At 39.1% G+C, this 15231-nt stretch overlaps 1 protein-coding gene across 2 annotated transcripts in view; it reads left to right on the top strand.

The window, feature by feature from the left end:
• The window catches only part of LOC127442012 (matrix metalloproteinase-16-like), a 46621-nt gene that overhangs the window by 6401 nt on the left and 24989 nt on the right, over positions 1-15231 (top strand). For both annotated transcript variants that reach the window (XM_051699668.1, XM_051699667.1), the window contains exons 2-3: positions 8278-8426; positions 14191-14310. In XM_051699668.1, coding sequence (XP_051555628.1) covers positions 8278-8426; positions 14191-14310 — 269 coding nt within the window. The remainder of the gene's footprint in view (positions 1-8277; positions 8427-14190; positions 14311-15231) is intronic.

The following is a 15231-nucleotide window of genomic DNA, read 5'->3' as shown; positions in this document are numbered from 1 at the left end:
TTGAAGTTTTGCTTTTATGTAAATTTATCTTGTTTTAAAGAGGTTTAGATATTTTTACTGGTCAACAATTCAACAATACTGATTGAGAAAATGTTTGTTTGCAATGCAAGTCAATGGGAACCAACATTTCCAAGCTTAAAACAAAGGACATTAAGGCAAAAAAACTCAGTATTGATTCCAATTTTTTTTCTGTAAATCCTTGCCATAATAACTCCTTCCACTCTGCATTTTTGTAGCCTCTGTTTTTATTAAATAACTCCTTGTGATCAGATACCAAAGACAAGATCAGCTCCACATCTATCTTCAATTCCAGTTCCTAGTCATTCTTATTCAGGTGTTTAATGTCAGTTTGCTAAGAAACTTCTTGTGAGTTGGCGCCACCAACACACTGGATTTTGTAGCTGCAGCGGCTCAGGACACATGACTAAACACACTTATCTCATCGGTCGGTCAGTTTTCTTCACATTAAAAAAAAAAATGTTCTCAATGAAGAAAATGTCATAACCTCCATTCCCTGATGGAGGGAACGAGATGTTGTGTCGATGTAGTGACACTAGGGGTGACTCTTGGGAGCCCCAAACACCTCTGCTTTTTTGAAAAAAGGCCAATGAGAATTGGCGAGTGGAATTTGCATGCCACTCCCCCGGACATACGGGTATAAAAGGAGCTGGTATGCAACCACTCATTCAGGTTTTGTGTTGAGGAGCCAAGACCAGGTCCCTGCCATTTCAGCGGGTAGTTCAGCATTGTGGCAAGAGGGACACAACGTCTCGTTCCCACCATCAGGGAACGGAGTTTACGAAAGTAACCAGGACGTTCCCTATCTGTCATTCACTTGACATTGTGTCGATGTAGTGATACTAGGGGTCCCTATACAAAACGCCACAACTATCTGAACTGTGTTTCGTGAACTGGCGGTGTGTGATGGGTAGACCGCTGTGTACCTCGTAGCCAGCGCACCAGGCCATCATGTAACCTCCCCCAACGCTCTTATGAGCGTCGAACGGTCCATCAGGAACAAGTCGACTGCCCAACTATAGGGACAGGCTAGCCCAGCTGAGGTCTCTTTCCCTCTATTTTCTCCCCAAAAAGAGTGGAATTTGTTAACTGACTGGGAGCCATAAGTATCTGCGTCGGGGGGTGTCCCTCCCAAGGGGAAGAAACCGCGGAGACCACACCCCGCCCAAAAAGGGGGGGGGGGGTATTTTGAGTGGAATACATCACATGGTCTTACCGAGTCTTGTCGGAAGTATGTTATGTGGAGAGGTCCCATGGTAGGTCCTACCCAAAGGGGGAGGAGTTTAAACAGAGCATGGCGACTGGGGGCAGAGGGCAGAGGGGCCTCTGCCCAAGGAAGACGCAGTTTGCTGACAGGGAAACGATTTTGCGGAAGATATCACATGGGGTCGCCTTCGGGGAACCAGCACATGTGGAGCACCTACCTCAGTACAGGGGCTCATTAGTGCACGTACTGGGCTGGTCAGTGAGTTTCTCTGCAAACTCAACTGCCAGAGGGCTAAGGAGGAAAGTCATCCAGAGATCATAGTCTGTGAACATGACTGGGAGTCAAGAGCGCACATCTTCACCTCAAGGGAGGGGAAAGGCGCTATGCGCAAGCGGTACACCCGGCCAGCTGTCCCAGAACTTACCTGCTCATGTCTGCCGATACACGGGACAATATCTGCCAAAGAGGCGCCACTGGCCAGGGCCCAGGAGGCCGCCACACTCCTGGTAGAGTGGGCTCGTAACCCCGCAGGGGGTGGCACGCCCTGAGCCTGATATGCCATCGCGATGGCGTCAATGACCCAGTGGGCGATCCTCTGTTTGGAGACAGTGCTTCCTTTCCGCTGTCCACCAAAGCAGACAAAGAGCTGCTTGGAGCTTCTAAGGCTCTGTGTGCGATACAAATAGATGCGTAAAGCTCGCACCGGACACAGCAACGCCAAAGCTGGGTCTGCCTCCTCCTAGGGCAGCGCTTGCAGGTTCACCACCTGATCCCTAAAAGGGGTCGTGGGAACCTTTGGCACATAGCCCGGTCAGGGTCTCAGGATCACGTGAGAGTAACCCGGACTAAACTCCAGGCACGATATGCTGACAGAGAACGTCTGCAAGTCCCCTACCCTTTTGATGGAAGTGAACGCATTCAGGAGGGCAGTCTTCAAAGAGAGTGCCTTAAGCTCAGCTGACTCCAAGGGCTCAAAGGGAGCTCCCTGTAGACCTCCTGGGTGGACATCGCCACCAGGGTGGACATCGCCTGCCTGAGAGACCGTGCCGTGACCTTCATCACCTGGAGAGAAAGGTCGGTTGCCGAGCGCAGTTGCTGCATCAATCCCGGGTCAGAACTACTCTCGTGCAGTTCTTTTAGCGCCTTGGCTTGGTGTACTTGCAGGAGAGCTATGGCGTGCAGGGCGGAGGCGGCTTGTCCAGCGGCACCGCAGGCCACAGTCGTCAGGGACGATGTAAACCTACAGGCCCTGGACGGGATCTTCGGGCACCCGTGCCAGGTGGCGGTGTTCTACGGACACAAGTGCACCGCAAGCGCCTTATCCACCTGGGGGATCACCGAATACCCCCTGGCCGCTCCACCATCGAGGGTAGTGAGAGCGGAGGAGCTGAAAAACTGGGGCCGGGCAGTAAAAGGTGCCTCCCACGAACTTGTCAGCTCCTCATGCACTTCCGGGAAGAAAGGAACAGGGGCAGGTCATGGCCGTGGGCGGCGCCCCGAGCCCAAGAACCAATCGTCAAGCCGTGAGGGTTCAGGGAAGAGTGGAGGGTTCCACTCTAGCCTGATGCTCGCAGCCGCCATGGAAAGCATGTCCGTCATTTCCGCGTCGGCATGAGACTGGGTGACCGTTCCCGAAGGAGGAAGCCCAGCCGAAGCCTCTGTGTCAGACTGGAAGAGCCCACTCTCCGATGCTGCGCTCGATAACTCCTCGTCTTCCCGAGCTCCAAACGAGAAGTCGAACTCACGCTGAGACGAGCCGGTGGTCTCGTGCGAGAGCCCAATCGGGGTAAGCGAGTGTGCTGGGGAATGGGAGGTCCATGGGGGGATACTCGGCAGAGGTGGTCCCATTGATGTCCCCAAATCGCCCCCAGTGCTAACCGACGCGGCCTCAAACCCGTAGGTAGAAGGACTGGTGCGGAGAGCCGCTGGGGTGGAAAGCAAGCCGCGACCGCAATGTTGCCATGGTCATGTTCTCGCTATGAGGACATGACTCATCCACGAACTATGTCTCTGCGTGGGCAGTGCCCAGACACATAAGACAGTGATTGTGGCCGTCAGAAGCGGAGAGATAACGATCGCAACCAGGAATAACACACAAATGGAAAGTCATCTTTAATAAGACGGAACGTGTGTGCTGCACTTTTTGTGAATGAAAATATACTCTTTTAGAATATACTCTCTTATTTTCGTTCTGCCGAAGCGCCCAGTGGCGTTCTCTGCACTCCACGGGTGCAGAGGGGGAGAAGCCGCTGAAATGCACCATAATTCCAGCAGTTTTGAGGTGCATCTTTGGAGGGAATTGAATTCGGTGCATTAAATACAACCGCTCGGCTCCGAAGAGAAAATCTGAATGAGTGGTTGCATACCAGCTCTTTTTATACCCGTATGTCCAGGGAAGGGGCATGCAAATTCCACTCGCCAATTCTCATTGGTCGTTTTTCAAAAAAGCAGAGGTGTTTGGGGCTCCCAAGAGTGACCCCTAGTGTCACTACATCGACACAACGTCGAGTGAGTGACAGATAGGGAACCGTTGGTTTGTAGGTAGACGATTTGTCAGACCCTTTGTGGTTAGCACCATAGGAATCCAGCAATCTAGTTGTTTGTTGTGAGTAAAAATGGCAAATAAACTCATTTTCACAGTATCACTGACTCTTGTGGGCCTAAAACCTGTTTATGCAAAGCTCATAGTGCAAACCATAGACACACACATAAAAAGCAGATAAAGAGGGTTGTTTTACTCAGCAGTGAGTGACAGATATTTTTACTGTTCAACAAGACAACAATATTGATTGAGAAAATGTTTGTTTGCAGTGTAGAAGGATTAGCTGGGATATCTCAGGCCTTATAGCTGGCTGGGTTGTTGTGCTGGCAGCTAGTTCGTGGGTAGTACCAGTAGAACTGCTCTGAGGCTTTGTGATTGGTTGGTTCTGGCACTGACCCTTAGCCAACCTCATGATCTCTTTACTGCTCTCAGAATGGATGGATGGGAACTGATGGGTTTGCTTTCAGGATAGAATATGGCAGCTTATTTACACAAAGAATTGTTTGCCTGGAAACAGCAGCACATGTAACTGCATTTCAACATACTGACTTCTGTAATTGACTTCATTGATTAGCTTTTGCTGCAAGATGCAAATGAGAGAGAGAAAGTGAGAATGAGCAAGACAGATAGATAAAACAAGTGAGAAAATGCTGCAGCAGGAAGAGGAGAGAAATTGTTCCCTAAATCCAAAGGTGTACCCTAAGCATAAGGATGGGCGGTATGACCAAGATCTTGTATCATGTTATGAGTAATTTTATATTACGTAACACTATATTTCAAAATGTAGCTAGAATTGCAACAAAAACATATATTAAAAGGTTTATACATTATATTAAATAACCATGTGTGTATTGTGGGTAATCCAGTGAATTAAATACTTTTTTCAAATTGAACAGAACTTCATCTCTTCTTATTTTCTCTTTATATTTGGAACTTGATCGAACAAGAACCAGAAAACAAGATTATTCATAACAAATGAATCACAAGTCTGGCATCGGTGCAACAACAGCTTCACATTATGTAACACTTGTAAGACTCAAAACAGTAAAACTAATATTATAAAACGAATAGTTCCGACTCTAATTTCTGGTTGGATGAGCCACATTCAAAGCCGTTGTAAAAAAGTTGATATACACACCCTTGTATCTGCACATAGGTTGAATTCTATATTAATCTGACAAGTTGTTGCATTGCTCTGCAATCGTAAACTCTGCATAATCTAATTTTACAAACACCCTTATAACAAGTTCTTCCTCATGTTGGGAGACGTCCAGCTCTGTATTTTCGCATATAGAAAATGTACATACTGTGCACAGTATACTTTGCTGAACAACACATTTACACTTGGTCTTTTCATGATCGATCTGATCAGTAAAAATACAGGAAGTGACAAATTATGTATACCCCATTTAAATATGACCATTTACTTTTAGAGTACCCAGTCTCGTCTCTCTTTGAAACTGCAGCCTCTTCTCAGATGTCAGACTGTTTTAAGACATCATGTATTTATGATTGGTTTTTTAGTGTTACACCCATGGGTCCCTAAAAGGTACACCGTTGTTCCTCTGTCCTCCTGAAGGATGTTTTTCATCATGATCTTGTCATGCCCTTTTTCTGTCTGTTGCTGCCATCTGCTATAAATGTGGCAGCAGTTTTTATGTAATAACATTCATGTTGTCATGGCGAGATTGTGACAGGATGCATGCCACCACCTATGACTAAGCACTTTGAACATTAAGAAATCTGATAACAAATAGCCTGTCTTGTGCATATCCTTCTGAGATGAAACTCCATGTTTTAAAGTTGTGCTTGCACATATATTATGAGCTGTGTGTAATCAACTTTGACAAAGGTTAAATAATTCCCATTGTTTTGCCTCTTGTCTCTCTGCGGGTAATATTCACTGTGGTCACTACTGTATTTATTAACCCTTTAAGCTTGGAGGGTGTTTTTAAAGATTTCCTGTGTCAGTGGCAAACCCAAATTAAAGGCTTATAACTCGACACACAAAAATAAATAAATAAATAAACAAAAGGAGGGCCAAGTGTTTGGTATCATTGTAAAGAAAGCTTTTAAAATGTTTGATAAATTATGAGACTAAGAAACTGCTTAAAAATCACAAAATGTTTTTACTTTTGTCCTTATGCTTCTGATTTGTCATTATACATCTCAGGGTGTAAATAAGATAGCTTCAAAAAATGAGTAAAATGTTGTGTCGATACAACAAAGCAATCAAAAGTTATAGTGTTACAAAAATTATTTATCCTAGTGTCCAAAAACATCTCCAGGTGTCCAAAAGCCTCTCCAAACAAATAAAACATAATAATTGTACATAAGAACTTATTGCACATGCAAACAGAACAATGACTAAAGGGTTGCATAGCATACAGACATGATTTTAGTAATGAGATTTCACAAAATGAGTTTCATTCTGTGCCATTTGAGCCATCATTGAGTCTGTATTATGTACTTGGTGCTATCTCCTGGTGGTCATATGTAATTGGAGTGATTGACTCTCTGCCCAAATATGGAGGACTATCACCACTGGTTAGAGCAATCTGAACCCAATCCGATTGGTTTAGAGTTCCACGACGCTACAGCATTTCCGATGACGTCATCTTAGCCAGGAAAGCAAACGTGTTTGTAGCCAGATAGCAAGATTCCAGATAGCCAAATGATGTGTGCACATTTTATATTAGTTGTCTTTAACTACTATGTACTAACATTGAAATACATACAATACAATGTATTTATTGTGTAACTACATGTTGTTCTACAAAATTCTCACAAGACATTTAATGCTTCTGAGGTTGAGGTACGGGTAGGTTTAGGAGTAGGGTTTAGAATAGGGTTAGGTTTAAGATTAGGGGTAAAGTTAAAAGTGTAACTAAAGATGTAATTAAATGCAAGTACTTTAAATGTAAGTACAATGCAAAAACATGTATGTACATAATAAGTACATTTTATCAAATGCTTAAGCAGTTAAAGACACCTAATATAAAGTGGGTCCATTTTTTCTCTTTTTTTTTTTTTTTTTTGCCATGTGTATCTATATGGGTAAGGATTAGAGATTTTTGGATGGCACATAAATAAACTTGGAGAAAATATTAACAATTCAAATCATTGGCTTTTAAACTGAATTATATTACATACTGTCCTACATATAGACATATATCTTGGAAAGATCAGTTTCATTTGGATGATATTCCATTGGTTTCATATGTTGAAACAATTTTAGACCCCAGAGAAGATGTTAATTATGCAATCATGTTTGCTAGATGCTTAATATTTCACCTAGTTAAGCCTAATTTTCAATGTGTGTCTTAATTTATACATAAATGTGTGTGAGAGCGTCTATGTGTTTACCAGCAAAGCAATTCTGATTTAATTGACACACACTGAGTATATTAATGTGCAGGATTTGTTCTTTCATTGACATCTTCAGTGTGCATCAGTTTGGCTCAGCTCTGTATTTACAGCTTCACAAGACAGTGATTACGACACCCGGAGGATGACAAAGTTGCTTCTATCTATGACTCTTTATCACCATGGTTACACCCTGCCATACCAAACCCCTGCGGCTCTATAGCACATCTGTGTTTTCTCCATATAAATTAGTAATCAACCCTTGTGATTATAAGAGACGCAGGATCTGATTAGTGCTAGAGAATCAATTTAGCACTTAACTGTTCTTACGTTCTCATAAGAAATACATGGACACACAATATAACATAATGCCCTTTTACACTATGTATTAAATGTTTTCATATGTGAAATCATGGAATTTCATTGTTCAAAAAGTTTTGGAACACTCTCTCTCTCTATATATATATATCATATATGTGTTCTTATTTATACACATCTACTAATGATTTAAGTGGAGTCAGAGCACTAAAATGTTTTGTGTTCCAAAGCTTATTTGACCTCAAGTGCATTATCTTAAAAGTAATTTCCAGTAAAATGTTGTTTGGAATGAAATGGTCTTGACATACACTATCCCTGTAGACTACAAATCTTGAAATCATCTCTCATAGGAAAAATACACAAGTACTGCAGCAAAAAGAGTTCATAAAATGTTCCCTTGCTCCCACTTCAATGTTAGCACTCTCTAGCTGTGCTTTTCTGTATATTCCATCTACATCCTGAGGCTAGCTGTGCTGCTGTAACATCTCTTGAGAACATAAGGTCAGAGCACTACATGTTAAAATTGCTGATCAGATCTGGCCATTATTTGATTTTTTATTTTATTTTATTTATTTATTTATTTATTTTATCAAGGCCGACTTCCTGAATACATAAATGTGTCGATAGTTAAAGGGCAGATATCAGTGTCAATGAGAGTTGAATCCTTGGTCTTAAATTGAAGACTTTCTTTCTAGCCTTTAACTTTGAGGGCACATTTAGTTTCTTATTCATTGTTTTGTTGTTCAGACTACACAGAAAGGAGCTTTGGGGTTTAGATAAGGACATGTTCATAGTTGATGTTTGTTCAGTTGTTTTTCTTTTGCAGGCGTGGTTACAGAGGTATGGCTACCTCCACCATACACAACCTAACATGGCTGTCCTGAGATCAACCCATACCATGCACTCTGCTATTGCTGCCATGCAGCACAAGTATGGACTCAACGTCACAGGGACTCTAACCAAGGAGACTATAGAGTGAGTACTCAAAAACACAACATAAATACATACAGAATGGTGCTACATTATTTCAACCCCATTACAGTGGCTAAGTTTGGAATTAAAAAATGACCAGTGCTATGTAGTAACGGATTACATGAAAATCAAGTATTTGTAATTGGATTAAATAACATTTTGAAATACTCGTAATTGGACTACAGTTACTTTTTTATAGATTACATGATTACATATTATCAAGGCAACGGTAGTAAACTGTTAATGATTTATTGTTCATTTTCATATCAATATCATTATGTTCTTACTCCAAAGTGCAATAGTCTCTCAGATGAACATTTTGAGTATGTGCTCTTATTATGTTACAACAGTAAGATATGCACCTCAGCTAAGGAATAGGTGATGGACTATTACTAAGTAGTAAGGGTTCAAAGTAACTGCATCAGATTTTAGAGCTGATAGCCTTGACCAAGCAATTGCTGTTGACTTCAGTTTCATTGAATGAACTAGATATGTTTTTAAATAATTTTTTCTTACTACCTCACCAATGGTGTGTGCTCACACATTGAACTGAATTGCTTCAAAGGATCTAGTGGATGCAATCTCTGAAGGTTCTTCCTGCAGGGTACACAAATTCAACTGCAAAATGTGCAGCAATATGGAACAAAGCCCATCACTCTACTGTTGCTGCTGATGCAGTGGAGTCCACTGCATGAAATTTGACATAAAACTTGACACAACTGTTCCTTGTGTGACTCGGTGGAACTCTGCTGTTTTAAAATATTCTGCTCTTTTAGAATATTCTTGCTGTTCATAAGATCTTGCACTTCAGCTTTGGAATAGGTGATGGACTATCAGTCCATCAGTTCGGTGTTTTTAGATGAAAGCTTTGATCTAGACAACGTCTATTGTTTTATGCACTTAAAATGAACTTGATGTCTCAGTGTTTTGAATTATAAACTTTGGCCATGCACTGTCATTGCTGTTAGATTTAATGTTTATTTAATTTATGTAATGTTTAATGCACTTTTTAAAAATGTCATAAGGAGATCTTTTTGTGAGGCTCTTTTTGTTAGTAATAAAGAATGGAATACATTTTCTTCCTCTTTGTACTTTTACGTTAAAATGATTATCCTACTAAAATGTGTGTGACATAAAATAAAATAGAATTAGGTTGAAAGAAATCCAAAAGTAGTCCAGAAGTAATCGGATTAGATTACCCCAAAAATGTAATCTACAAGATTACGTTACTGATTGCATTTTTGGTCATGTAATTTGTAATCAGTACATAATTACAATTCACAAGTAATCTGCCCAGCACTGAAAATGACTGATAAATACTGATAAAGACTGTAAAATAAACTTACTACTGTTTCAAAGAGATGGTCAAAAGACTTTAATCACTGCCTCAAATATGATGTTATTTTTAAAGGGATATAGAGCATAACTGGGTTGAAACAAGTGAGGGACAAAGACAAATTCTGCATTCTCTCAGAAAATGCATGAAACATTGGTTCCATTTGTTAACATGTACTTACAATGAACAATACTTTTACACCATTTATTAACCTTGGTAAATGTTAAATTCAACATATAGTAATACAGTTTTAAAATGTCAAAAGTTGTATATGTTAACACTAGTTTATGCACTATGAACTAACAATGAACAATTGTATTTTTATTAACTAGCATTAATGAAGATGAATATATGTTCATTGTTAGTTCTTGATGTCTAATACATTAACTTATGTTAACAAATGGAACCTTATTGTAAAGTATTTCTGAAGCATTTCATAAAATGATAATTGAAGACATGCAAATAGGCTTATATTTAACAAACATTTTAAAATAAAGTTGCTTTATTTTAAACAGTTATTTTACATTAATCAGTAAACATAACTCACCCATGACAACTCTTGGAAAGATTTAGCAAGTTAATGTGGGTATGACTTATTGATAGGATATTGGTCTTGGCAGACTAGATCCGCTACGCTACTGCTGCTGCTGTGGCGCAAGTATGGAGACTTGCTACTGCTAGAAAATACACAGACATACTGAGTTAAGCATGTGGACATGCCTTTGCTGCTGCTACTATTTAGACCAAATGCAAGACATGCTGCATCGAGCATGTAGGACATGCTGCTGCACAAATAGACTTACAAACAATCCCCATTGCAAGAGAAAAACTTGCTGTGTAAGGAAGCCGCGGAGTGCCGATTAAAAAAGAATGAAGAAATAAATTATCAGTCTATTAATTTGAAAATAAAAATGTGAATAAACCAATTTATAAATGGACAAATAAATAGACACATTTAAATGTGTTTATTTAATTCATGTTTAAAAATGTATTATATTTAACAATAAAATGTTCCATTAATAAATCATGTATTTAATTCATGTTTAAAATGCAATTAAATGTAACAATAAAATAGCACATTAATAAGTCATTTTTAAATGCTCCTTTTAAATTGTGTTTTAAAAAAGCATTTGGCAATTGCTTTTCTTAATTCATTTGCCAATTGCTTTACTTTTTCGTTTTATCGGCTGCTTTCTCCAGCAGTTCGGTACCTTAATGGCTCCCTTCCATTGTGCACACTCGAGGAGGGCCACGCAAGGCATTTAACAGCAGCGGTGACAAGATATGAAGGTAAATCTGTTGCAAAACTCGTGAGCTTGTAGATTTGAATTTAAGAGCTTGTACAATAAATATTTGTACTTTACACTCACAGACAGACACAATCTTGTAATACATATTTACTTTTGTACTTTAATTCACTTTCACGGTACAACCACAAATCGGCAGTTACAACCTCTCAAATCTGCCACTGCAACTTCAAATCTTCCCGCTTTGACTTTTGCAACAACTTTTGCGAAAAACCTGTAGCACTTGTAAATCAAGATGTGAGAGAGTGCTGGGCGGGGCCAATGACATCGTGACCAATCACAGTAGTTGGTACAGCTGATGCCGGACCAATCAAAACAGATAATCTTAGAAAGAGATGACGTCATGCAACAGCACCAGTGCCATGTTTGTAAGCAAATTAATTCCAGTGGTGACAATGGCTGGCTAATGCAGTGGCAGGATAAGTTATTTAACTTGACAGTTAAATGATTTAGAGTGAATTTATCATGTAACAAATCAAATGAGAGTATCTGATCACGTTGATCAACGCAGAATTCGGCATGACAAACAGCACATGTAACGTCTAAGGATGGCAATGAGAGAACTGTCTGAAGAAATGTTTCTGCGGGATGTTTGCATTCAGTAAAACTGCATGGGATGTGACAATCCAGCCAGCTGTCATATGCCACAAGTTCCATATTTCCATGAAAACATGAATGTGGCAAGGAGGAGGGCGGGGCCGGGCCGTGATGACGCACACCCAGCCCCTAATCAGGCTAATCAAGCCAACGAAAGGGAAAGGAGGAGGCGAGAACTGGCTTGACAATATAAATAAACATTTAATGATTAACTTAAAGCAAAATAACATACACACATACAGGGCAGCTGCCTGTAGCTCTCTCTCTCTCCTGAACTGCTGCCTCCGGCTGCCTTTATCCCTCTCGTTGGCTTGATTGGCCTGATTAGGGGCCGGGCGTGTGTCATCACGGCCCGGCCCCGCCCTCCTCCTTGCCACAATAAAATAGAGGTTAGATATCAATATGTATAAGAGTAAAGTAAGAAAATCTCAGTTATCACCAGAGAACTGTTCCAACACATAAAATATGATGACTTATTGACAAAACCAGAGACATGATAGCTGGCAAATCCTTAAATTGTCAGAGTCCAGCATTATGCTATATTTCAGTAATTTTCTGACATTTATTTATCTTCAGTATTATTTAAATGTTTTATTAAAATGTTTAAACTGAAAGTCTGGTATCATTTATATTATATTTATGGTATCATATATTCTTATTTGAAATGAGACTTTGTTCGTATATATTTATCCATTCAGAATTAAACTCATTTTAAATGTCTTTTACATGACAGTAATTCATTTCTTAGTTCTAGTTAAAGGTCTGTTTAAACTGTTCAATCAATCCTTAAAATCAAGCACTTAGAAAGTACACCTTGACGCTTTAAGAATAAGATATATAATTTAGAACATATTAAGATATATAATTGCCTGACCGCGATGACTTACTTTAATGATTATTATTTGAGATTACCATGGTCATGTGCACTTTCATTTAAATCACAAATTGTCATTTAAATAAGGGAATTGAGCGAATACTAAAAACACAAGAACATGTACATTTCTATATCTCTATTTTAGGTGCAGCGGGAAAATAGGTTCAATATAACTTACACAGAATTCTAGATAAATTAGATAGCCATGAAGTACTATGATCAATTTTGATTAATCCAGCATCAGTTGTTCCAGCTCCTGTGATTGGTCACAGCTTCATTGGTCCCGCCCAGTAGGTTTATAAAAGCTTAATAATGAAAGCCATAACATAAATTCATCAAGAATGAAGCTTGCAGTTAATGTTGAAACATACAATATAGCCATTATGAAATTTATCGCAGTATTGCACATGAGCAAACAACATTAAAAATATGTAAACACATGATATATGATATGAATATATAAACACAGATGTAAACACACACATGGAATAGATGTGTGCTATCAGGGGTGTATCAGGGGTGTTTTTGGCTGTGGTTCTGTGTAAATTAAATGTCGAATAAGAGCCTATTTAACATTGTGTAAAGGCAAGTGTAAAATTTGGTTAAGTACATGCAAGAAAGACAAGACCAATCAAAATTCAGTATTCAAATATTACAATGACATCATCGCTGTAGACTACATTTTATATGATAAACATTCTATCAATGTAAGTCAAATGGACATTTTAAAACTTTAATCTTAAAAGGTGCTGTAAGCCATTTTAGCCACTCCAAGAAGAGGGGCGTGTTTTATAGTAGTCTTACAGGACACAGACAGACCCTTCTCAACAGAAGAGCAGTACTTTTTCTCAGGATTGACGATGGAAAATTATTGACAGGCAGAAAGCACATCAAAATCTTCTGATTGACTGATCAAACAATGTGTCCATGGCCCAGAGTCTCCTTTTTGTTTGCTGTTTACATAGACAAGAGCTGTCACGGAGAGATATCTCAGGACACTCAGTGATATATTTCATGGAGAAGGAGCATATTCTGCATACAATTCCATAAAAAGAATCGCTTACAGCACCTTTCAGTATAAAGTTAACAAAAGGCTAAAGCTCTTTGTTCTCTTAAAAACAAAGTTTGAATGGAGTCTGTACATAAGAGGTTCAGGCTGAATTAATTGCAGAAGTTTAATAGTGTTTATTAAGAATAAACCCCTAACCAGAACGTTCGAGGAATATCAGTGCACTGCTGCACTGCAAGCACTGTTATAAAGGAAAAGCAGTTTCTAAGAGCAATTCTTTTAATGACACTTGGATATTGTTATTTGATTACAATAATATGGTGCTGATTGTTGGGGATATTGACATGTGGCTTTGTGTGCAATCTTTTATGTAATTTGCACATTTCTGCATCTCCAGCTTGATAATGCATTGACATTTTCTCAATGATTGCAGAATATACAAGAGGAATACAGCTCTTAAAAACATCATAAACAATTTAGTTTAGCCTAGATTAAACACAAGAACACTGGTTTATTGTGTATTCTAATGAGTCCCTTTTGAACACATTGAAACATATAATCCAATCATTTTTAATTCCATTCTTTATAGTTATGCTGGACAAAATGAAGGACAAAAATGACCTCACTCTTCTTCTGCTCTCTAGTTGGATGAAGAAGCCCAGATGTGGGGTACCTGACCACCTTAAAGGGGTGTCTGGATCCCGTAGGCAGAAGCGCTATGCACTAACTGGACAGAAGTGGCAACGCACACACATCACATACAGGTAGGAGAAAGACATAATGTCTCTGTCAGTGTTAATGACACAGAACAAGTGCACAATACAAAAAGTTGTAGCTCAACTGGTGTAGGATGCCACTAGCAACTCCAAGGTCATGAGTTCGATTCCTAGGGAATGAAAATACTGATAAAATGTCTAAATGCACTCTAAGTCACTTTGGATAAAAGTCTCTGCCAAGTGCTTAAATGTGAATTTGGTCTATAAATATTTTAAAGGCATTAACAGATGAAGCTATAAAAAGAAATGCTAACTCTAGATATGTAATGGCAATTATTAATATATTTCAGGGATGTATATTTTTTCTATACTTTATAATAAAGCAGTAAAAATATCATTTTATTTTATTCAATTTAATATATTAATTATACTAAGAAAATGGTAATATATTTTTTAAACATGTAAAAACCTTGATTTAAACTAAGATTAAGCTTAACACTTTCACTTCGGATAAAAGAATATGCCGGCTGCTCGAATGGAAATTTGGTCTATAAATATTGTACAGACATTGACAGATTGTGCTCTGAAAGGAAGCGCTAAATATGTAAAGGAATTTTTAAATGTATATTTTTTTCTTTCAGGAATACATATTTTTTGATACTTTTATTGTGGAGTAAATTATATATTTTTTTATATTGATTATATTAAGAATTTTTTTTTTTTTTTAAACCATTAAAACTGATGTAATTTCTGAACTAGTAGCCTCACCGAACAGAATTCCAAAAATAAACTTCATTTTCAAAACAGCTTTGTGACTACGCCCCCGTCTGCCTGCAAAAAGATAGTCCCACTCCCAACTCACGCCACTGGCTGTGTCAATGTAATTCTGTTTGTATATATATGGGTCGCTCAGAACAAACAGTGGAAATTTGATGGCGCTACAGAGACACAGTGTTTACAGTTTTTGGG

This window comes from Myxocyprinus asiaticus, chromosome 6 (assembly GCF_019703515.2).
Source record: "Myxocyprinus asiaticus isolate MX2 ecotype Aquarium Trade chromosome 6, UBuf_Myxa_2, whole genome shotgun sequence".
Lineage (NCBI taxonomy): Eukaryota > Metazoa > Chordata > Actinopteri > Cypriniformes > Catostomidae > Myxocyprinus > Myxocyprinus asiaticus.
The sequence above is the reverse complement of the archived record's forward strand: the minus strand, read 5'-3'. Positions and strand labels throughout refer to the sequence as shown.